Source organism: Dermacentor silvarum, chromosome 4, assembly GCF_013339745.2.
Source record: "Dermacentor silvarum isolate Dsil-2018 chromosome 4, BIME_Dsil_1.4, whole genome shotgun sequence".
Taxonomy (NCBI): domain Eukaryota; kingdom Metazoa; phylum Arthropoda; class Arachnida; order Ixodida; family Ixodidae; genus Dermacentor; species Dermacentor silvarum.
The window spans coordinates 5,208,815-5,234,209 of record NC_051157.2 but is presented as its reverse complement, the minus strand read 5'-3'; the positions used below and the strand labels follow the sequence as shown (position 1 = coordinate 5,234,209).

Sequence of the window (25,395 nt, the reverse complement as noted above, 5' to 3'; positions counted from 1 at the left end):
CGCTTTTCGACCCATGGGCTTCCCAAACAAGGCACTAAGTTTTGTTTTGAAGGTGTCCCAACTTCCAATCTCTGCCTCATGGTTATCGAACCACACCTTTGCCGTTCCTTTGAGGTAAAAGAGCACGTTCGCCAGCATCATCGTCGGGTCCCAACGATTGACCTCACCGATGCATTCATAATTGGCAATCCAATCGTCGACGTCAACTTCATCCGTACCGCAGAACGTTCCCGGGTCTTTAGGTTGCGTAACGACGATCGTTGACGTTGTGATCGGCGCTGGTGCAGGCATCGCACTGGCCGGCGCAGGCGGCTTGGTCGTGGTCTCGTCTGTCATAATGATGACCCCGACTCGACGACCACTGCGGAGCTCCGTTGTACAGCGCTTCTTCGGGTACCCCGCACCTCCACCAAATTGTCACGGGGATTCACAAGTACACTGGAGAGACAATATATACAGGCTGCTGGGCTACCAGAGAATGGCTGACAGCATCTCACGAGGCTTGTCCCGTCTTCTTCCTCTTCGCCTAGCACAGCGGTCCTTTAATGACAGGCTCATACACAATGCCTCGTAACAATATTATGGTAAAGTTAGGGCACATGTTAGTTAAACATTTCTTTCTTGTGTACTTGTGTGCTGTAACTTTCAAGTAATTGATATTTGAAATCATTCAATATTTATTGTTTGCCTAATAGTATGGGTGTACTGGCAAACACTCAAACTGGCTATACCACAAAACTTACACCTGAGTAATTTTGTGTGTCCAGAAGGATCTTTATATTCAGCTAATAGTGCTACTTGCATTGAGAGCAACATGGCATCAGGAAACTGGTTTTTAGTTCAAGCAGCTGCGTCTCATTTTTTGTTGGATAAATGCTTGGTTTTATTATATGCAGTGAAATAAATGATTTGAAATACTTGCTGTTGGTTTACCTTACTTGCAAGCCATAAAATGAATGAATAGAGGAATTTCTGCACTGTTGCCTGGGAGAGCATTATGTGAATTAGGACCATCTCTGCTGCAGTTTTCTATATCAATGGGTACCTACGTCACCTGCCAGCCACTCAATTTTGTGCACATTCTGACGGGGTATTCTGTTAGTCTCCACCAAAGTTCATTTCAGCATGCACTGATTGGATAGAGCTTAAAGACGGTAGGGCAGGCGCCCATCGACATCACCGGCTCTCAAGCTCTGTCCAGTCAGTGCGTGCTGAAATGGACAGTCCACATAGTAATCACTTACAGATCCCCCCCCCCCCCCTTGACCTTTTGTGAACACAAGTGACAAGCTGAATGCATTGTGTTAAACCTGTAAACTTAATGCAGAAAACATTACCTTTATTGAACTTTTCAGGGCCAGGAGGTCTGGAAAGGAGCAAGCCTTGAGCAGATTTTTATGAAACTGCTGACCTGCATCAAGGAAGGTAATTGGCTTGTAGCAGCAGGATACGTTACAGCCTAGTACATAATGGCACACTTTTGTTCTTGACAGATGGAGACACCCTGCTTCTTATGGTGGAGTCGGACCCACTCAGTAGGAAACTCGAGGTATGTTAAGCTTATTCTGATGGAGCCACGAGTAAGCATGCAAGAAAAATTGTATCATTCTAATTGCATGTTGTATTACCCTACCAAAAGTGCTGAGTATTTTTATGTCGCCCAACAAAAGAATCGGCTTGCAGTGGCCGACAAATAAGCCGGGAATGGCAGTGTTTCTTTGTAGAGGAGTTATTTGCCTCCATATCTCCCACTGCGCCGCATGTGTGATGGTTGTGTCTATGCGCCACCTGCTCAATTTACCTAATGAACTCGTAAAATAAGCGCTGCTCAACCTCAACATTTGTATTGGAAATTCCATGTGTGGAGTGAGAAGTGATGCAGCTGATGAAAATCTTTTCTTTAATCTAGTCAGTAGCATATGCAGCATGTGTTAACACCTACTTGTGTCTGCACATTAGGTCTTTCGATGTTGAGCACAACTTTGCCGGTCGGACATTAGGATTTGAGCATTTGCATTCCTATAGCGGCACAATAATGCGCATTTACTCTGTGTGATTAAACAATGAAAAGATTGGCTGAGTTCGTAGAACAAGGAAGACGGCGAGACGTACAGGACATGCAAGGAGCAACACAACACATTTTGTGAAAGTTGCATGCTGTATGTAGCAGCATCTCACCTTCACTGACTTTTGAAGTCAGTGAAATTATTCGTCTCCCCCTGAATTTCTTTATTTTTGTACATGGTGCTACCTCATTCTTCACATGAAAGGAATTCTATCGATGATTTTGTTATACAGGAGCTGGAGCCTTCCCTCAAGTCCTTTATCTCATCATGTCTGAAAATCCTACCCAGAGAAAGGTGAAATCTATGGCTGCTAATAGATGAGGATCACCACTTAAGTAGCTTGCTTTACTAAATGTGCAGACCGTCGGCTCAAGAACTGCTACGGCATCCATTGGTATCACTGGCTGGGGAGGAGGTGCCTTCATTGCCAATGCATTTGGAGCATGTGCCTCTACGCTGCGAGTCACTGGCTCCTTTCAAGTGCACACCTTGCTTTGGTAAGAACAGACATTCTACAGAGCACTCAGCTGGAGTGATGTGGCGTCGGAAGCAAATTTCTTGTCTCTGGTAGGTGTTAGAACACGCAGCGATTTGTTTTTGAGCCAGGTATTCTAAACACTTCACCACAGAAGTTCTACTGAAACACGGAGCAAGAAACCTTTAGGAGTGGAAACTCCGCCAGTTGCGGCGACCAGAAAATGTCACGAGCCCACAGAGCCGCTATCATGCTGGCAGCCGAGAAAGAAATTATTGCCGTCTTGGTTGCCAAGGTAGCCGGTAACGTGTGTTGCTCCCGTTCGCGGCCGCGTGCCTCACAAGTTCTACTGAGGGCACTCATGCGTCCCACCTGCGTCCCATCTTAGGCTAGCAAATTCCGAACAAGTCTACACTGCACGTATCAGTGCTGTTAGTATTACGACCCTCAAACAGACACCCTCAAGAACAGTTGCTGTTTGACTTAAGGCCCACAAAAACAATGTTACGGCGTGCACGCTGAAGCGAACGCCGAATGCCCGTGTCGGTCTGCTTTGAGCGGGAGACACGGGCACCGCCGAAGAGAACGTGCCCGAGCAGCCAGCCGGGCTTCTGCTTTTTTTTTTTTCTGCTGCTGCTTGAATGACGTGCCGCCACTGCATGCGCCCCCGTCGATGCATACTAATGTGATGTTATCTGGTCGCACGCGACCGCCCGCGCTGCTGACGGGAGTTTATACTCCTAAATAATCTTCCTCCGTGCACTGAAGTGACAGAAAAAAGGTGTGTGGGTGGGGGAGTACGTTATGCAACTGAGCACGTGTGTGACGAGGCAGTTAGATGTGTCACTTTGTGCATGCTTCATAGAAGACTGGCGTTACAAGCACTGTCGGGAAAGGCAGACGCAATGTGCCACTTCACGTATGCTTTGTGGAAGACTACAACTTGATGTTTCAAGCACTAGAACGATTGACACTTGAAATGCTTTCTGTGTGTGCATACGAACAATTAACCTGAAGCACTTGTCATGGGGAATGTAATTAAATCAGCAGTCTCCACGAATCATAATATGGGACTAAATTTTAACGTTGTGTAGTGCATGTGCTTGTGTGAATTAGCTTATAGTAAGAGTAAATGTGGGTTCTCCTCAGCTATTGTTAATACATCTCAGAAGTAAAGTCTTGTGGTTTTCTTCTTTCATATTATGAACTTCTGTTGCTGCACAGACCAGGCACAAAATACATGAATACCTTGCATAGAAGTGGCAAACCCTGCAAGGGCGTCTGTATCAGCAGGCGTTTGGTGTGTTGAACACCACGGACCTGAATACATGGGGGTTAGACCCTTCTGTGTGTAGCCGTGTCCGGGGAAAAGGGGATCCTGGAGATTGAGTCGATGCTAAGTGTTTGGACCTGGCACATTGGCGGAGGCAACCCACCCCCTTGGTCTCAGCCTCACGTAGACGGCATCCCTGGACTGACCCTCCCGGGCAAAATCAGCAGTTACCTTTTCCTGTCTTGCTCTCCACGCTCTTTTTCTTTACTCTCTTCTAACTGTCCTGTCTTTTATATTCTGTTTACTTCAATTTTTTCTAGGTGGCAAGGGTTAACCTTGTGTGGCTAACCTGCCTTTGTTATGCTGTATTTGGTTATATAGTAATGCTCTATAGCTGGCGTTGGCAGGACTTCCCTTGCAGGTACTCCTGTCATGTCCCCTTGTTGGGCTCGGTGGTGGGCAGCTGGCATTGCTGCCGAAATTAAATAAAGCTTTATAGCATCATCTTTCTTCCCCAAACTACCTAATTGTCCCATTTCCAAAAGGAGACACACCAAATAAACTCAACTTTTTTTGTTCAGCGCAAAGAAAACCCTCCACTATCATGTCATATGTATTGAAATCCACAAATATTATATATATATATTATATTTATAGATACTGCGATCTGAAGTCAGATCATAGCAGGGTGGGTGTACATTGAAATATGGAAGCATGTAAACACATACAAAATTCTTCAAATATGGAGGCATTTTTCAAACACTGGTGAAGAATACAAAAAAAAAAAAACATACAAGTGAATATACAAGCAAATAACTCACATAAATTCATAATATTTGCAAGCATTTTTCAAACATTGATAAGGAATTCTGCGTAACAATCTCAGAATTAAGATTATTCCAGTCTGTTATTGTCCTAGGAAAAAAAGAATATTTGAAAACGTTATTCCGTGCGTTCAAGGGAGTTATTGATAAAGCGTGCCTTCGTCTTGTGTTATAGCCTGATGAGTAAGTGAAAAACTTGGAAGTGTTAATGTTATAATGGCCGTTTACAAGTTGAAAGAGGAACTTTAATCGGCAGATACGGTTGCGCACAGTCACCGGGGGTAATCCACTGCGTCTTACGAGCTCACTAACAGACGCACGGCCATATGAATTAAAAACAAACCTAACTACTACCTTATGCTGTACACATTCCAGTTTTTTAATATTGGTTAAAGTGAATGGGTCCCAAATAATTACGGCATATTCCAACAACGGACGAATGTAGGAATTGTACGCCAATAAACGAACACTAGACGTAGATGATTTTAGTGATTTTAGAAAAAGACTGTCAGAACCATTTCACCATTTGTTGTGGCCAAATGTCTCACTGACACACTAGGCCCAGGTTATAAAGTGACTGAAATGGCTAGTGGCGACCTCTTACTTGAAGTTTGCGACAAGCTTCAACAGGAGAAGATCTCAAAACTGATAACATTTGGTGGCATTCAAAACACCGTTACCGCCATCGATCAATGAATGCATCCAGAAGTATGATTTCAGATGATCTCTTGAGTGAGCAGGAGCTACTAGAGGGGTGGAAGGACCAAAATGTTGTCAAGGTCTAGAGGATAACGATCAAGCACGATGACAGGGATTCCCACAAAGCATCTGATTCTTACATCTGGGACCAGTGTTCTGCCAGAATCCCTTGAGACAGGGTCTACAAAGACACGAGTATGACCATTCATCCCTAATTCACCTAGATGTTTCAAGTGCCAAAGATTTGGCCATGGCTCGCAAAGCTGCCAAGGCCGGCTGACTTGTGCGAACTGGTGAACAAGAACACGCTTCTGACAACTGCACTGGCATGCGCCGCTGCGCAAACTGTAAACGGTGGTCATGCAGCATTTCCTGATCGTCCTACATGGAAAAAAGAAAAAGATATAATTACACTGAAACTCCAAGAAAGCATTTTGTTTCAAGAAGTGCGGAAATGTATTTCATTTCTTCATACCGCAGGGTATACTGATGCAGCGTGTAAGGCGGCAATGCCGCAGCAGACTTCGCATCTGCCCGGCCCACAAAGATGTGGCTGCGGCTATGGCACCAGCCCCCTTGGCGACAGCAGCCAGCGCTGCTTCACCGTCCCTGAAGACGGTGAAGAGCCCCTCTTTGACCTCTGGGTTGGTAGGCTCCAAGGCTCTTGTGTCGAGGCCTTCATGGCGAACGCAATACTCCCATAAGTGGGCATTCAGTGCCTCACAAGAAGCACTGGACATTACTTGGATCCTATTCAGACAGTGCAGCCAGCGCCAAAGGAAGCGTGCGAGTCTCTGGGCCACTGCAAAAAAGACACGCCCTGCATTACAGGGCCCTGTAAGCTAAATCACTTTTTCTCTCTTAAACACGCATTTCTCATTATGGAGATGCAAATATTACAATGGAATGTCGGTGGACTTCTCCATAACCTCAACAGTGTGAAGGAACATAAATATAATCCAAAATTGTTTTTTGGTCAAGAGACTCATTTAAAACTTGCACAGACAAACTTTCTCCGGCAATATGCTGTTTTTCGCAATGACTGTGACGGCGCTAATGCCTTGTCAGCCGGTGTTGCCATAGTTGTCGACAAAACTATTGCTTGCCCACACTTGCCCCTTCAGGCGCCTCTCCTCTTGAGGCAGTTGCAGTGCGAGCAATTCTGTTCAATGAATTGGTTGCCGTGGGCTCAATTTACATACTTCCTAACTATCATCTGAGCAAAACGGAATTCTATGGCCTCACTGAGCAACTCCCTGATCCATACCTTATCATCGGGGGCTTTAATGCTCACAACCTGTGGGGAGACTGCCAGTGTGACTTGAAAGGCCGATTGATCGAAAACGTTCACGTGAGCTCTAGTGTGTCCAGATTTAATAAACGCCCACTTATTACACAATCTTGAACATAATTCCGATTTAGCGCTTAGATCTTCCATGCTTTTTTCTGAACTAGAATGAAGTGTATTCAAAAATTCATTTAGAAGTGACCACTTCCCAATTGCACTAAATCTAAAGCAGCAACACGAATGCCCTCGACATTTCCTTGGTGGAAACTAGCCTTGGCCAACTGAAATCATTTTAAAGAATCAAGCTATTTATCAGGAGATTGTATCAGTAAATTTAGTATAGGCGACGCAGTAGCTTGTTTTACCGCTTTTATAGTAGACACAGCAGAAAAATGCATTCAACAAACAAACCATAACTCATGCAAAAGACGAGTCCCTTGGTGGAATGATAACTGCGAGCAGGAGGGAAAGAAACAAAATAAAGCATGGGGCATACTCCGTCGATACCCAAATGCAGAGAATCTTGTCGAATTCAATCATCAAATTGCAGGGAAAGCGTAAACACGATGGCAAGCAAGGAGGGCAAGCTGGGAGAGGTTTCTCTCCGGCATAAATTTGTACAAACAGGTCACAGAAGTATGTAATTGCCTGAGAAGGCTTAAGGGGCAGCAAATCCATCTGTTGCCCTTGGTAAATGAGCAAGGAAATGATCTGAAATACCAGGCCGACACTCTTGGTGAGCACTTTGAGTGCATTTCTAGCTCTATCCATTATTCAGAGTGTCTTCTGAAATACAAAGAAACGGAGGAATGGAACCCACTTGACCATCAATGTAGCCGAAACGAACCTTTTAATCGGCCTTTCAGCGTTTCTGAGCTGAAGGCTTCCTTAAACGCATGTCGGAGCTCTCCTCTGGGTCCTGACATAGTTATGTACAACATGACTAAACACCTTCTCAGAGACACACAAATCACCCTCTTTAATACTATCTGGGCAGCTGGGCATCTTCCATCCTCATGGAAAGAAGCCATTGTCATCTCTGTTTTGAAACAGGGTAACCACCTCTATAAAAAGCTATCCCCTGATAGCATTAACAAGTTGCCTCTGCAAGTTGTTTGTAAAAGTGATAAATTGTCACCTTCTACATTACCTTGAATCAAGCAAAATGCTTGATCGTATCATACCATTGCGGATTTAGAGAAGGCCAGTCAACAACCAACTGCCTCGTGTGTGTCGAGGCTAATATTTGTGATGCTTTTGCTCATGGACAGTTCTTTTTATCTGTATTGACATGGAAAAGGCCTATGACCACATGGCACTATGGAATTCTCCGAGACCTGTCATGAATGGTTATTTGAGGGAACATACTAACTATTAGTTACTTATCCAAACGAACTTTCCGTTTAAAGTTGGGCAACACATTCTATCATCTATTTATGCAGGAAACTGGGATACCCCAGGTAGACGTGCTCAGCTGTATGCTTTTTATTGTGAAAATGAACACGCTCCGTTCCTCGGTTCCTTCAGTCCTTTTTTTATTCTGTTTATGTAGATGATGTACAGAGAGGTTTTAAAAAATTGGGAGGACGCTTAAGCTTCGCTTTTAAGAGTGGAACGTGATAGCATTCAAAGATCCCTGGCTGCTACTCATGGTTCCCGACGACTGTAGCTTATGCAACCGTAATGGTTACTGGCAAACACTGGCGGCGAACGCTATGCACGTAGGCGAGCTTTCTGGTGGAAACGCGGCCTCTTGCGTGGGCCGATCCCGGAGGTAGTGCACAACCGCGCCAAAGAAATTACATCATTTTCAGGTTTCCTTATTTGTTTCGCACTTTTAATATTTCAGTCTGAGAAGATTTAACATAAAGGCATGCGCTATGGGTGTTTTGTTTCATGACATTTATTTGTGGATTGTCATTCTCTAAATTTCAGGAATAGCTTTGCCAAGAATGAAAGACAAGGTATGAGCAACATTAATGATAGAATGGTGTGGCATACCTAAACGTTGGGGATAATTTTCTCGGCCGCGGGCGCCAATGCCGACGCCGGATTTTCTGCGACACGGGGCCCTAAACGCTATCGCGTTAAAATCTGTAGCCTTGCAGTCTGCGAGAGGCAACTTCAGCTTGGGCTGAAAAAAGTATTCAAATGGGCAGATGAAATTGGTTCAAACTCAATCCACGTAAAAGCTCCTGTGTCCTTTTTTTTTTCAAGAAAGAGAGGGTTGCTCCCTGGCCCCACTATCGAACTGCAAGGACAGCACATTCCCGTGAACAAAGAACATAAGATTTTGGCCATCATACTTGATTCAGACTTAAGCTTCATCGCCGGCATTAAATACCTCAATGTCGAGTGCCTTAAAAAAATGAACATACTGAAAATTCTCTCGCACGCAAATTGGGGCAGTGACAGAAAATGCTTAATGAATCTCTACAAAATGCTTGTATGAAATTCTTGTATGATCGTGTTTAGACTACGGGGATGTGGTGTATCAGTTTGCTACACCGAGTGCCCTAAGAATTCTTGATCCTGTTCATCATTTAGGCATCCACCTGGCCAGGTGCTTTCGGGACTAGCCAGCCCTGTGCAGAATCTCTTTGTAGAATTGTATGAGTGGTCACTCCATCTTCAAAGGTCATATTTCACTTTCATGTATATTTTCTGAAAGCACACTCCAACCGTGAACACCCTTGTAACAAAACCGTTAATGATAGGACGTGCCACACTTTTCCAGAATCCTCCAGCAGTGAGAGCACCCTATTCACTACGTGTGAGGAATCTCAGTAAAGCAATAGCTCGCCCACTTATTGAAAATCCCCTAATTTCTCCAGTCGAGCTGTTACCACCACGGCAGTAGCAGCTCATAGATTGTGACATGTCTTTTGTAGAAGTTACAAAGAACGCCCCACAGATGCACATACAAATGCACTTCCTAGAACTTTAGTCAAAGTGCTCATGCTCAGAATTCTACATTGATGTATCAAAGCCGCGTGCCAGCGTTTCTTATGCTGCAGTTGGTCCATCCTTTTCAGAATTCGGCTGTTTGCACCTGGAAACAAGTACACATGTTTACTCTTAGCCACATGTTTACTACATTATCCCTTTGTATTGGCACTTCAATAATCATAGGATACATGTATGGTCATTGTCTTTATTTTAATACTTCTACATTTTATTAACTTTGCAGTGGTTACTTTTTAGGCCTCTTTGCAGCCATGTTGCATCTACCATTCACAACTCATTTTTTCCATTGTTAACTCATCGCCTTTTGCGTGGTGCTCTTTGGCCATATTTGGTCCTTGTGCCAACAAAATCCATAAATCATCAACAGAAGTGGCAAACCATAGCAAAACTAAGCAGTTCTTGAAAAAGGCTTACCTTACAACACTTGAGGACTCTTCATGCTCTGCAGTGTTTTACTTTCATGTTGTGGAAAGCCCTGCATAGGTGGCCATTTTCCTTGCATGAAAAACCTGTGTGTCAAGCTGTGACAGTTTAGGAGCAAGGTCTGTGTATCTGGACTGTCTATGGATCAGTGCCACTGAGCAAGTCGCATGGAATCCTGCCAACCTCATTCCTCTCTGGTTCCGAGTGCGTGGTGTACATCTACTTGCTCACATTTTCCTGCTCATAGATAATCATCCATGTTCTTTCACACTAGATGCTGGCTGCTGTAAACCTATCGTGTTCTCTTTAGGGATTCTATTAGGGTCCTGTTGTGTAACTAGCTGACCCACTCCAAGTATTTGCAATTGCAAACATAATACTTTTCAAGTGTACACAATGTCTCTGTGTAAGTTATTTTTTTTTTTTTTGCGTGTGTTTTAACCGGTCCGTCGTTGTGTGCAGGAATGTAGCAACCGCAGTTGCATTTCATTCATTTGATGATGAGTGCTGTTCACTGGCAGGCTGTTTATAATTTCAGGAAGCCCATTGGAGGAGCGCCCTTTACAAGAGCTGTACTCTTTGTGGCGCTTAGCTGGTGGTGACGCTGAAGCAGAACTTCGCAGACAAGGTTGTCTGCGTGCGAAGCCTCCTATCTGTACGTTGCCATGGTAACTACACTCTTTTAATACACTCTTTGTGACACAAGTAGGTCCTAGATTTGGAAAATGTAATGTTTTGAGGAGCTGGTAGTCATGTAAAGTGTCTATGCGGTGTATGTACTGCACACACGGGGATGTTGCGAGTGCTTAGCAGACGAGCTTCTTTGCAACGACACTATCTGGCTAGATTATCTGTAGAGGCAGTGCACCCTACTGGCAGGGCTCTCGGGTTCTCTCTTTGCAACAACACTTGGAGCCCTATTAGCTCATAGTCAATAACCAAACCTATTCACAAAATGAGTGCAAGTGGGCGGATGATGAGAGAAACGAAGACTGCAGGGAGACTGTTACGCCACTAGCACATGTTGCCTCACACTATAGTGCGCCAAATGAAAGAATGGCATGGAGACAATGCCCCCACTATTCCCTTAACACCTGTCTGGCACAAGTCTAAGAAATGTCAGTCGTAAGTTTCTATGCTGCCTTTTTACCTTGTCTTCGCAAGAAAAAAAACTTTTTTTTTTTTTACTTTCAGCATTGTACTTTTAGAGGGTGAGGAGCTTGGGCAGAAAAAGGACACTGTGTTCTTTTATGATGACACAGTTGTGCTTCTACCTACGGAGCAGCTTTGCCAGGTACCTGCATTCCAGTAATCTGTGTGCATGGAGCATTGCCCACTGTTATGTCCATTGCAGAGACTGAAAGGAATGGATCCAAATCTTTACTATCCTCTAATAGAAGAGTAAGTCTGCCTACAGGCGCTGTATTTTTCATTGCGGCAAATCAGTTCAATGGAAGGCCGCAACATGGAGGAAGGTCCATGAAAGGGAAAAACTGTAGCACAAAGGTTTGTGCTGGATTCAGGTGGATAAGTTTTTTGCCTTTACCTTCCGGCCTTCCACAGAACCTTGCGGCCTTCCACAGAACTGACTTGGCCATATTCAGTGCTTCGAGCTGTCGATTAATTCGTCCTTGCGCTGCACTCTGCTGGTTAGCTCAGATGGTCGGACAACGGCCCCAGAAAGGTCCTGGCTTTGATCCTCAGACCAGGATGCCAAGCTTTCTTTCTGAGAATCCTGTGTGAGCTTCCTTCATGCTACAGTTGGGTGGATGACAACTGTTTTTCCATTGTTTATTGTCTACCTTGGCTTTATCAGCTGCCAGGAACCAAATACACTTAAACCTGGATAGAACGAAATTGACAAATTCCCGAAAAACTTCTTATAAAGAGGATTTTGTTATATGCAGGTTCGGGACGAAAATTCCAAAAAGAAACGCTAACCATATTTACTCGATTCTTACCACTTACCGATGGCGTCGTAGAATCGTGTAATGCCCGTTTATAGTCTGACGTTATTGGCGCGTGGGCCAGCGTTGTTTGCAGCCAGTCGCGCTACGCCGGTTGCGCTGGGCCAGCCGAAACGCCATCTCTTCTATACTCTGACGCGCGTGCCGTCGGCTGTTATCTTCAGAGCATGCACAGAACGATCCCAAGCCTGCGCGCCGCTTTGAACGGCTGTCTGTGATCGTCGGCGAAGAAGCATGGGCGCCTTTATTTCATAGCACGAAATGCCATTGTGGGTCGGTGCAGTTTGCGCGACCAATGCACGAATGGGTCAGGAGCCAATTCGGCGCCGGGCCTGTCGGGGCACGTCAGAAGCCGCCGGTTACGTTGGCTGCGCCGGTGCGCTCGACTATAGAGGGGGTCGTTTTCGCCAACGTGACGGAAGCGTGCATGCGTTACGTCGGACTATAAACTTTATAAACGGCCCTATAGTGTCACCTAGTGTCAGGTAAGTGAAGTGAAGCGCAGAGACTTACACAGCAACCAGAGAGTGGCGCTGCGAGCGCATTGAAGAAAAAAGTGTTCTTTTTTTTTTTTTTTTGTCGGCGACATCAACTGGAAAAGGAGAGTGCCGGCTTGGCGGGCTAGGTCAGCTGCAGCAAGCGGCGGGATCAGGTTTAAATGAAGGGAGGGGGAAAGGTCACGCCCGCGGCGGCAAGATTGCCGGGTCGAGGGATGCAGGCCCGCCTCGTGCACGCACGCACACATGCGCTCGCTCTCGCCTCACAGTCGCAGTGAATTCGAGCGCGCCAAGCGCGATGCCACCGCTTCGCATTCCAGTCGCGGCAGAGAAGGTGCTTCCGGTTGCTGCTCGCGCAATAATGACAAAATTTGGGGCGAAATCTCTAGGTTGTCGGCGGGGGAAAATTCGTTATTTCGAGGGGGTCTCCCGCTGCCACTTCGTTACGTAGAGATCTCAAATACATGTGCTTCTATGGAATAAAGGTGGGGAATAGAAAAACTTCGTTATATCCAGGAATTCGGTATATGGAAGTTCGTTATAAGCAGGTTTAACTGTACTAGTAGCTTGTCAATATGAATATTGAAATACCTTAAAAGGACATGAAAAGTTATGATAGGGCTAAATTAGTAGACTCGTGCCTTCCTAAATAGCAAATTGGTCACTTTCACCGTGAGATGTTGTAAAGTGAGCCATGTCAAACTTAGGCGGATGTTGACGTCTTGAAATTCCTCAACTACCTCCCTGCTATATCACAGATTGTAGAAACAATGTGAATTATGAGAATAAAATTCATTGCTTTTTAGTATTCAAGCAACTCTGGCAACCTTTATAAACTTTCTCTTTGTACTGAACGAACCTGTGGTTAGAATGTTAACATGAGGGCATGTCAAAAACTAGCCGCACTCCTGTGACACTTTCTGTTGACACTTTCTGTTGACACTTTCTGTTATAGACTACCACAGTGATTGGAATGGCATGTTACCCTCCATGACGTTTGCCTATATTTTGTCCCTTCACGAGACTGCTGGCTTTTCACCATTTTACCTTCTGTTAGGCCGCCGCCCTACTCTGCCCTTCGACAAACTGCTTCCTTCCTTGATGAACACTCTCATTGAATCTGCTCAAGATGTCTTCGCCCAGGCACACACGGCACCCCAGATTGCCGGCTCCCGGCTCACTGAGTCTCAGGCCGCACAGAAGATCCGGTACGACAACCGACATCAGGACGTTCGATTTCCTCCTGGCTCCATTGTCCTCCTATGGACACCATGTCGCCACGTTGGCTTGTCTGAAAAGCTACTGCCGCGCCACACAGGGCCATACATGATATTGTGTCAGCTTGGCGATGTGAACTACAAGATCGGTCCTCTGGACTCGCGTGTCCCCACTGACGCTGTGCATGTGTCCCGGCTGAAAGCTTACTTTGCAGCGAGTTCACCTCCCTTATAGTTAGCGCCGAGACGTGGCCTTTGCAGGCGAGGGTTATGTTATGACGCAACCAAGAGTGGCCCCAGTCAGAAGAAGACGATTTGATGTGTAGATGTAGAATCGGTCTTGCCAGCCATCTTGTTTATGTATCATTTTCTCTTTTGTAAATATTTTAAATACACCTGTATATGTGGCTTCCGCAACGTAAGAATATAATTTGATCAACATGAGCATGTTACAGGTCTTACTTGTGAGGAAACAAGTGTCACTTGTCTGATATCATGTATTCATTATATAGGTATGCATTTTTTTTTTTAGCTCTGCACCAGCAAATTGTCGGACGTCATAACATTTACTTAAAGTAAAATATTGTTACTTGTAATATGAAAATGTCCCCCCTCCTCCACACAATAAAAAAAGAAAACGCTGTTTTCAAGGGCAGGCTCAACAATGGATAAAGTATATAAACTTTGTAGTTTGCGAACATTCGAATTGGTTAGTATTCCATTCAATTCAAAAGGCACCTTTACTATTCAAAATATTCGAATCCCCAAAATTGCAGTTATCGGTTTTTAAGTCAGCTTCACCACAGTACAGACATGTTATGCAGTGAAGCATATTTGTCGTGCAATAAAGCTTATAAAAAGTAAGAAGGGGGCACTGTAATGGGGCCCCTGCTGGTGCTTATGGCTCCTCGACACTATCAGCTCAGGTACCCACGTTGTGCTGCCTCTTTATGCATCTGGACAACACCAGCTGCTAGGTGGAAAACTGTGTCTGCTACTAGTCTGGCTAAGTGCCTAAAAACATGGTTTCCAAGCTACAAATTTGACTGAGTAGCAAGCTTGGCAGTGTTTTTAAAAGGGCCCTGAACCACTTTTTATTGAAGGAGAAACAGGGGCGGATTGAGGTTTTTTCCGGGGGGGTCAGCCTTTGTCAATGATGATGATGATAGTAGCCTTTCTTATTTACTGAAATTCACCATTTCTGCTCACGATAAACCCGTCTCTTATACGGCTAGTGCAACACCTGTAGCGAAGCCAGTGATCGGTTTCTACAAACTTACAGGAGAAGGACGTTTCCCAACACAGGTTAGCACAGCTGAGTCGTAGACTCAGGAACATGAATGAAAACAAATGGGTGGCTAAAGTGCACAAGTATCTGTACTTGAAAAGCGTGGACACAGAATGGAGGAAGAGGTCAAGAAAGTTGGCAACTAAGTACAGGGTAATTGAAACTGTAAATAGACATCTTGGTGTCATCAGAAAAAAGTGAGAGAAACAGATAGTTAATTGGATGTTAATTGGAGAAGACAGAAATTAGAAGGGAAAATCTGTACGATAACACACCGCCTTGCTATTTGAGGCTCGAGCCGGTTGCCTAAGGACAAAAACATACCGGAGAAAATAGTCGGAACTAGATTAGGCATGTGGATGCTGCAGATAAAATTCGGAGACCACTCGGCACATCCTAATGGAATGCGAAGGGATTCACCCAGTGAGAACCATAGGTAACGTACACCTTCCAGAAGTGCTTGGGTTTTAAGTGGACGGAACTGTCAACTGGTCAGCAGCCGAGATAAGCAAGAGACGTTTAGAGTACTGGTGGAAAAAAAAGCAGTGAAGAAATTGATGCGACCGGATCTCTTGCATTTAGAGGTAGCGGTACAAGGTAGATTTTGAAGGGGAAAAAAAGATTAAGGATATGCATACAAAAATGTTGGATAAAGAAAATCACCAGCCCTTCCCCTGTCCAGAAAATGGGGGTAAGCGAAGCTTGTGGCAAGACGACGCATGTCGCAGGTGTTCGTTTCCTTTGCCCTAAACACAGGGTTGGTGGCTCTTCGCTGACGTTTGGCCTCAACCTCGCGCTCCCGCAACTCGGGGTCCGCGACTCTTCGCTGACGTTTCGCCTGGGCTTCGGAAGCCCTCACGCTAAAATTGGACGATCAGCTTTGCTTACCCCCATTTTCTCGACGGGGGAAGGGCGGATGATTTTGTCTCTTTGGGTCCCACGTGTGACAAGGGTAGTTCAAGGGCGCGTTACAGGTCCCCGAGCGCACCTGGGTATGTGCCATTGAGCTTGGATTTTTTCTGCACTATCACCAGCATCGGCCCACTTTTCAGTGCGATACCACCATCACCACCAGCCGACACTTGTAAACCTATAAAGATTCGCTTAAAAAAATGTTCGGCCCTTACACCCCATGGAGATAGATGGTTGACTAGCGAAGCTGAAAAGGGGCAGCTGCGGTGTTTATTTTAGGGTTTATCACACTGGTATATTAAAGTGTTTCTGAACTGTGTTACGCAATTATGTCTCACTTTACGCTGAGCAACGAAGACACGGACACGTTTGGCATTGGCGGCGGCGGGCGGACTCTCGGCGCTGTTTGCGGCACTGTTCTTCATACCAAATTGCTCCTCGGGAGAACACACAACACGTGGCTGTACCATTGCGATGTCGGAGAGAGAATGACTCGCGCACATACCGTTGCGAGTGAGGAACGACGTCACCAATTGCGCGCCAAACGTTCCTTCTCCCCTTGCTCCCTCACACTTGGCGTGTGCACACTCTCCGGAGGCTGCGCTACGTCACACCCACGCTGCGAAAGAACCAGACGTTCCCTTTCCTCTTGCTCCTTCACACTTGGTGCATGTGCATTTCACTCCGAAGCTGCGAGGGTGTATGTACAGAGCGGTCCACTGTTAAAGGGATACGGACACAAAATTTGAAAGTTTTAGTGCTGAAACTGAATCCTCAGTGTGTGATTACACCGAAAAGAAGTAGTCACTTAGCTCATTTTTGAGCCGATGGCTTTATTTTTGGCGTTTTTGTGAGCGCGACCCGCGGGAGTTGGAAGGCGTGACGTCACGACACCCCCATCGGATAGCCAACCGGCTGGCCGCGAGCATGGATTTGAGTTCTGGTGCGTGTACCAGCGATGAGTACACGTCTGAAGATGAGGACCATTCCAACTTGGCAAGAAATATTACCACTTATGGTTACGAGCCTTCCGCGTCAAGCGACGAAGAGCAGGCGGCCGTGGAAGTGCCAGTCAGGTTTTCGCGAACCGTAGCGCGAAGATTTTGCTCTGTACCAGACACTTATGCAAGAATTATTGGTCATTTCCTGGTGTAAATTTTCGGCAGTGGCGTAATCGTGTTGTTGCCGAAGATTTACACCAGCAGCGAAGTAGAATACACTTGGTTACGGCAATATTAGCTGTTTTTGTCTGTTTGAGCTCTGTGCCACCAGGTGGCAGCACCATACAGGCCGCTCACGTTTTTGGTTCTGCCCCAACGCCTGCGTTTACCCGATTACCGGACAAGCTAAAGCTCTCTAATGGGCAGGTATCCAAAGCTTACGCACCTTCTCGTCTCTGGGAAACGTGTGCGACGGCGTGTCACGACCGACGATGCTGTTATAACAGCAATGTCTGGGCATTTCCTTCCGCCGCGACAAACACATGAAGCCTCATGTAAGACGCACCACCTGCGTGGAGCGCCGTCGGGGATAGTGTTTCAGACGGACCACGTGCCAAGATCGCCGAAAGGGGTTAAACAAACGCTGCAAGGGACCGACACCCCTGGAAACACTACGACAGCTGTGGCCGACCTTGGCCACAGGTGGGTGTTATGACGTCAAATTTCAGATTCTGCCGGCGGCCACTTGGAGGCAAAGTGCAACAGAAAATCGCAAAAAAAAAAGATGTTTCTCATTCTTTTTTCAAAGCAGCGTGTTGTATTCGTCATTTTAAACAGTTCAACTTTTGTTGCCACGCAAAAAAAACCACCCGCCAACTTTTGTGTCCGTATCCTTTTAAAGGGAACACCGGAGCACGTGACCTCTGCTCGAAGCCACCGCCGGCCGGCGGCTGCAACGAGTTTTGCGCAGGCGCAATGAACGCTATGGGCGGTGCTCTCTCGTCGTCTGCAACCATGCGCTGCCGCGCTTTGGATAGCAGCGAAACAAGTCGATCACGCCTTTTTAATGTTGCCTGGTGTCTGCATGGTCACACACTGACAGCCAGCCGTTGCAAAGCTGAAAGTAAATTAGACTAGGCAAAATAGTAACTTGCAGATATTTTTGCCGTTTCAATTTACAAGACCAACATGATAATTTTGTTTTATGGATGTCTTTTTGTGGTACAGCTATATTAAATATTTCTCCGTGTGTAATGCCCATCTCATTTGTACTAGTGTATATTCGAGTCGCTGCAGTGCGTAGGCTGAACAAAGAATCTACAGATGCCTTTAAAGAATAGATTACTTTATAAAGAGGTATCACTCGAGCTATCGTTGAATCATTGGAATCGACGTGCACAGTAAAAAAATTTTTTGAAGCGGGAAAATCTTTATGAAGCGAGAAGGCGAACAAAAGACTGCAGTGTCAATGCTGCTGATATTTAGGGCATTTATCTAATTACAAATCCATCCGTTCACTTTCCTTCCAGCTGGTTACAAATCCATCCGGTCACTTTCCTTCCAGCTGGAAGGAAAGTGACTGGAGTGGAAGGAAAGTGAGAAGCCGCCAGCCGGCGGTGGTGTCGAGCAGACACCACCTACTCCAGTTTTCCGCTTAACAGTGGACCGCTCTGTACACCACCAACACGTGTTACTCCGAGGTGAAAGACCCAGACATTCCCTCTCCTCTTGCTCCTAACTCCTTTCCAACTCGTTTTTTTTTTTTTTTTTTTTTTTTTTTTTTTTTTTTTCCCACATGCGCACTGGCTCCTGCTGAGGACCCTCCTGGGCATGGACGGACATTTTGCCTAAGCATATACAGCTTCGCTGTAAAACATGTAGAGCATACCTCATTAAATCAAGCAGGCTAGGTGACTATTTGTCACCGCCCCGTTTCAGAGGGGTTGCCATTAAATCATCATCACCTGAAGTTTCTCCAGCATGAGCGACTACAGATGGTGACGTTCTTCCTCGAACTCATGGTTCTGTGACGCAAAAGTTCTCCCCTTTTGCGCGGTCTCGCTTTCGCTGTCTGTGTTCATGTTGTCTGTATTCACATTGCTGCTGTCGGCGCCTCTCCACTTTGTTAGCTTTCGTTCTCTGGCGCGAACGCGCTACGCCGCACCCCTGTATTTTCCAGGTAACGGTAAGAGGCAACCGATGACACCCCGAGGGGGATCTAAGTTAATCAGGCGCGAAGGTGCTCGCACAGACATAGGCGTGCTTGACAAAAGGGATGTCCCCTCGTTCGCTCGCCGCCGCCGGGACGAGTAAGGCACAGCTGGCGCCAGGAGGTCCAAGGTGTTCATGAGAAAAAAAATCACTATGGCAACTTCACGACACCACACCCCTACGGAAAACAGCTAAGCTTGTGAGCGAGCTAGCTTTACTTCTACATGGCTGCTATCTCTGGTATTTGCGAAAAATACTATTGAAGAATGCTGGTAGCCATATTTTTTGCAACACGGCCATCACCCTGTCAGTGAGGGGCGATGCAGAAATCTGAGGGGGGGGGGGGGGGTCAGGATATCCGGACATCCCCCCTGGATCTCCACGCCTAAGTAGAGAAATGCATTTCAAGTAATATTACCTATTTCAGAAATACTTCACCACAAAAAGTGCTTCAATGCGTTCAGCAGGAGCAGTGTTATAGGCAATCAAACACCCCCTTTGTGGTGCCTCTGCTCCTTCTTCAATGAGTTGCACTGCAAAGGCTACGGTGGAGCGGGGCGTGCCTACTGTACGTCACAGTGGCATGTAGTTGAAATTTGATTTTGGATATTCACATTGACGTCACATGAACATTCTTTTTTGCTGCCTACGACCTGCCAAACGCAGTTGTCTTCAGTGAGCAGCAGTGCCCTCAAGTGAGGGACTCGTCTCGGTATCTACGCTACATAGCAGACTGCAGCTACAGGCAACTGAAGTGCGCATGCGCAACATTTGCTTTGGGAATGACAGAACTTGAGTGGCCGCTTGCACGCATATGCTCCAGTCTGGCCGTGCTACGTGGCGCGGACTGTCTTTGACCTGCACCAGCTTGACTGAAGGATAGCAGGCACATCCAACTTGTGCATTCTGAAGCGCTGTCAATAGCTCAATATGAAACTAAGCCTGCCAAGGCGTCTAGTCAGGAGCGGCCAGGAGTGAGTGCGTGCTGGCAGGCGTACGTGTGGTCTGACCTAAAGTTTTGCGTGGTTCGGGGCTAATTGAATGTTCAAAACTAATTGAAATTAGCGAGACCCGTTGACTACGACACGAATAAGCAGGGTGGTCAAAGTTTAACTCTGACGTGAGTGGCGGCGGCCAAGCGTGAGCAGACTATAGTCAGCTTCTTCAGGAAGTACGTAATTATTATTGAAATTCAAAAGCACATTTTCTCTTACTTCAGCTTGTTTATTAAACTGTGTAAATATACACAGTAACAGTACGGAGAAGCGCATTGCTCCAAACACCCTTCTTGATTGATGTCAATTATTCGCCAACAGCAGCTGCATATCGGAACCTGCTATATTAAGAAATAAAGCGTCCAGAAAAGAGTGAGGAGCAGGCTTCTGTTGAAAAGAGAATGTTTGAGAAAAAGGTGACTGTGCGCTTCCCTTGGGAGCTCCACACGCCGTGCATTACTGCAAAATTTAGCTGAGATGTTCACAGCAGCGTATGCTATCCATGGACTGTGTTTTTTCACCAAGCCCGAGGGCTCATTCAGGACCCCTTTAAGCCCTCACTCTAAAGTAGTTGAATACCATCAAGATGCTTCAATGGCAAACAGGATTAAAAACCTGGCTTTAGAAGAAGCAAGAAAAATTTCAACACCAAGGTTAGGTTAGGTATGTCCTCAACAACCAAAGCCCCTGAAGAGGTTCCTTGGCCATGTCAGCACTGCGGAAAGACATTGATAAGCTCATCAACCAGCAGCAGTTTTCATTTGCTTGTGGCAGCAATTTTCACTGCCACAAGGACAGGTTGAATGATATGTGCATGATGAAATTTTGGGCCAGCAGGTCAGTGGTGGTGAAAGCATAGTTCCCACTGTTGGCTCGACTTGCAAAAAGATAAATGCCGATACCAGACACTAGTGTGGCCGCTGAGTATCTCTTTTCAGTGTCTGAAGGAATTGTTACGTGCAGGAGGGTGTCACTGCTCCCCGAACACTTCGAGCAACTATCCTTCCTTCAAGACAGCATTAAATAACTGCAGTTATGATACTGATCAAGCAAAAGTGTTGTACCAGAAAATTTTGTTGGCGAAAAGGCATAATTTTCCTGTGTGTTGTTTGCTGCCCAATCAACATGCTTTCTTTTCGTTTGGTGCAATTTAGGAATATATTCATTTCGATTCGCGCTTGGCTCTCATTATTCGAATTTGCTTCAAAATTGACAATTTAATACTTGCACAACCCTAAATTATAAACACAAGTAGTTTCTAAGCTTTCTAAGCGATTTCATCCACTCATGCTTTTGAAGATTGATGCATGCTGGTGCTCACATCAGGTTGACACTCTCCAAGCATATGTGCCAAATGGTGTTTTTTTTTGCTAATATAAAATTCCTTTGTAAAAGCATGCAAGGTATAAATAGAATGACCATTTGTGCAGCATTTTATTCCTTCTCATTTGGAAAGATGAAAACCATTGCTTGCAGTCTCGGAGCTGTTTAAAACAGCTGATTAATGTCCAGATGTGTTTTATTCATTTATTGAAATGCCCGTGTTTCATATGTATTGCATGGCAGGTGGATAAGCTCGTATGCGAGTAACTCGACTAGCACGGGCACAATGGTACTGACGTGGTCATGGAAGCCTTTTCTGTATTTTATTGTCTCAAATGACAAACAATAGTGATTTGAACGAGGGACTGGCTATGGTACGTGAATTGTGGGCAAGCAGATCCTGGCTTGACACTGACACAACACAAGGGAAGGCGGCTATGGTGACATGCCAAGAGGAAATGTAGCACCTGTATGTGTGTTTCACTAGCATGCGACTCCTGCAAGAACATTTCCAGGCATTGAAATTGTGGAAAATCGCAATTTTGCATGCTTTCTCGGTGAAATTATGGTATTTTGCTTCATTCAACGGGGCACGTGCAGAACCGAGCCTGAGTTATGAGATATGTTTGTATGATGCTGTCCTTGGTCCTTTCAAATAAAGTATTCTTCTATAAATATAGCAACATTGAGCTTGATTTAGATGCTGAGACAGTGCGCTGCCTCTCAGTGGTAGCTTCCCTTGAATGAATTGGAGCAAGGCTGCCAATGAATGGCAGCAGGTGTGTCATAGCAGCAGGTTCAGCACTGGTCCATGGTGGTCTTTTACTGCATTTTTGCTCCCCCCTGCAGTGTGCTGTCTTTGCATACGTAATGACAGATCCTGAGGGCTACCAAGACATGGAAGCGTCTCTTTGACAAAAAGTTGCATTTCACACATGCTTTCGGTACAACTTTGTACGACCAGTAAACTGTCCCATTAACTCTGTTATTTTGAAATATCGGTCAAGTAGAAATTTTTCACTGGCCATGCTGTCAACCCGTGTATCTTTTCACCTCTCGAATTTCACACCAGATTTCAGATATCTCGGATTTCCAACTTGGAAATACCAGGAGAATGGCTCCCTAGCCGAGTCAGACCGGGCTGCGCTCCCTGCTTATCTTTCCTCCTTCGTTGTGTCTATTGCCGCTCGTGTGCACTTGCCACTTTGTTGTGGCATCACGTGGTGTAGCGGTGAGCTGGGAGTAATTTTTTTCTTATCCTCCTCTCACTTAGGACGTTGTCTGGGACGCATCAGTGCGGTCACAGTATTAACCCCTTAAATGTTTTAGTATTTTGACCAAAAGTGACCTTATTTTGCCTTTTTCTTTTTTAATATATGGCTTATTTTCAAACTTCACTCCATTGAAAACCCTTCTAATGCTTTTTCAACCAATTTGCTTCATGTTTCAAGTCTGAAACCCACATTTTACCTCTTCACTATGCACCATATACATACTTGTCATTGCCACGAATGGTACAGTATTAAACAAGGAAAAGTGCATTATTTTACCCTGTTTCAAGACCAGCTGTTCTGCTGGTCAGTCAAGCAGCCGCTTTCTTCTGCACGCATGACACACGTGTTAGCTGTCAGTGGCAGATGCCATTATTCAAATCTGCCAAAAGGCGGAAAAAGCATGTAACTCCAAGAATGCAGTCTTTGACTGCTGACAAAGTGCTGCCATTTATGTAGTATAAAACAGACTGCAATAAACGTGCCCCTGCAGCACTAACGAAATGAATCAATGTGGCTGAAAACGTGCTGACATCTATGTCGTACAACAAAGAAGAGCGAAATAATTGCAGATGTCAAACGCTGCTACTGCAGGTGTCTATGTAGTATGTAGAAGAAAAACAAAGTGGAGGTGCCGAGTTTGTCCAAATCGCTTCGAAAACGGGCCTATTGCTGTTAACAAGCTGAGCTTGTCCAAAGCAAAATTAACGAGGATTCCATCTAAAACACTTGAGGGGTTAATTGTAGCCTTGAGGAAGATGATCGGCACATTTGAGCAGGCGTGATCAGCCCACGCACTGTGCACAAAAGAAGCCAACATGCAACCCCACGGTGTTTCAGCGAGATCACGGTTTGATAAGGATGCTAAATGCCGCATAATTCATGGGCATCTGCTAAAGGCGTGACAATTGCACTCTTATGCAGTTCAGTTTTGGATTTCAAGGTGGAATAGTCCACAATTCATTACGATGCAGAAAGTAGCCGCAGCAGCTTTTTGGATTTCTGGAAACCGTTATTCCCGGATGATTGGCTTCAAATATTGCATTAGGATCAATCATTTTGATTCTGTGCCCGTCTTGACACAGTGCCAGTAATACTCGTAGACACGCCGACATGTCCGGTGCCGATGCACACAAAAGTGACCGAGAATGTTGTTACTGGCAGCATTTTGGTTCCATGTGATCTATGCATGGCCAGTGGCCTTCTATTTTTGTGATATCACTTCTATTTTTGTGATATCAATTTTGTCCAGTTTTTACAGCTTCGATTTAGTGGGGGTTTACTGTATTTAAGTTCAGTTGAGTTGTGTGATTGGAATGTTGCGCAATTCCTTTCAGCAGAGAGGATGTTCCAGCCGGCCCCAATTCCAGCAGTGACACTGCTGCACTGCCTGTCATCATTCGTGAAAAAGACATTGAGTACCAGGCAAGGCTTTTTTTTTTTTAAACCAGCTGCACTATGGCGATTTGTTAACAATGTGGCATTTTGTTAAAAATGCAGCTGCAGCGTATCATCCTGTATAATCGACTGCTGGAAGCATACCCTTATCAGAAACAGCGCATTATCGAGGAAGCCAAGCTGGACATCCCACCGTTGTACAGGGCCCACATCTGGTCAGCGTTGCTCGACGTACAGGTAGAGCCTAGCGTTGGCAGAAAATGTGCTCTTTGTCTTGCTTGCTGGCTTTCTGGTTAGGCCGAAAAACATCTAGTGCAAAAAATTTGTGAAGTTGACTAGAACAGAAGACCGCCAATATTTTTGTATGCTTTCAAGCATTCTGAGATAGGTAGATTTGATGCATCTCAGCGCAGGAAAGAAAGAACAGTTCCTTTCTCAGCAGTCGTTCACAATGTGGGAGGAGTATCATTTCTCATAGAATATACGTACTGTCATTTTATATGATGAACAAGGGTTCTCACATTTCAGCTTGCAGACTGCTTTTGTGCCATTAGGAAACTCCACCTGCTATACTTAACATAAGTGCTTTCTTATGTTTCTTTTATAGCTATTTATTTTATAAATATGTGCAGTATGTCACAGCTATCATGGAGCAAGTTTTAAATAAAGTGAACCCTTCCTTGCAGTTGAAAGCCACTGTATATTGTTAGCAATTCCCTAAAGAAGCCTGCAGTATAGTACTGGCTAGTTAACTAACTTTTTAGTTAATCTTATTAACGTAATGTCAATACAAGGTTTGTAAAGCACACTTGAAAAGACGACTCTCAGGTGCTTTTTGTGTAGCTGTTCTTGCGCAACTGAAAAAAACCACGTGAAATTTTTGAAAACACAATTCTGTGCCACAGCAGTGCTACTATTAGGTATATGAACTAATTCTGCCTGCAAAGTGGCAAGGCCAAATGTGATTTAGCTAGCACCTTCTTTCGAGATTAGCCGTTACATTGGCGCTGCTATTTGGGTTTGCCTGATGCAGGAAATCAAGAGAGTGTGCTACAGTTCCTATTCGCAGATTGCTTATTGCTGTCATAAACTATTATTGGGAGCACCTGGGGCGCGATCTTGTACGCGTTCCAAAATGGAACGGAGGCGTTCCGTTCCATCGCGCCGCACACGATTGTTCAATTTCAACCGCGACGTTCAAATTGACCAATCGTGTGCGGCTCGATGGAACGGAACGCCTCCGTTCCATTTTGGAACGCGTACAAGATCGCGCCCCTGGTTTAGGCTGGACATGAGTGTGGATGCTAGCAGGCTGTTATTGACCCCAACAGTATGAAATTACTGCTGTGTCTTGGCATTA

At 45.3% G+C, this 25,395-nt stretch overlaps 1 protein-coding gene across 1 annotated transcript in view; it reads left to right on the top strand.

Moving 5' to 3' along the window:
- The window catches only part of LOC119449356 (TBC domain-containing protein kinase-like protein), a 37,547-nt gene that overhangs the window by 3,064 nt on the left and 9,088 nt on the right, over nucleotides 1-25,395 (top strand). Inside the window, exons 7-15 of the mRNA XM_037712524.2 lie at nucleotides 1,356-1,425; nucleotides 1,494-1,549; nucleotides 2,299-2,360; nucleotides 2,427-2,563; nucleotides 10,554-10,683; nucleotides 11,210-11,309; nucleotides 11,370-11,416; nucleotides 23,975-24,062; nucleotides 24,138-24,272. Coding sequence (XP_037568452.1) covers nucleotides 1,356-1,425; nucleotides 1,494-1,549; nucleotides 2,299-2,360; nucleotides 2,427-2,563; nucleotides 10,554-10,683; nucleotides 11,210-11,309; nucleotides 11,370-11,416; nucleotides 23,975-24,062; nucleotides 24,138-24,272 — 825 coding nt within the window. The remainder of the gene's footprint in view (nucleotides 1-1,355; nucleotides 1,426-1,493; nucleotides 1,550-2,298; nucleotides 2,361-2,426; nucleotides 2,564-10,553; nucleotides 10,684-11,209; nucleotides 11,310-11,369; nucleotides 11,417-23,974; nucleotides 24,063-24,137; nucleotides 24,273-25,395) is intronic.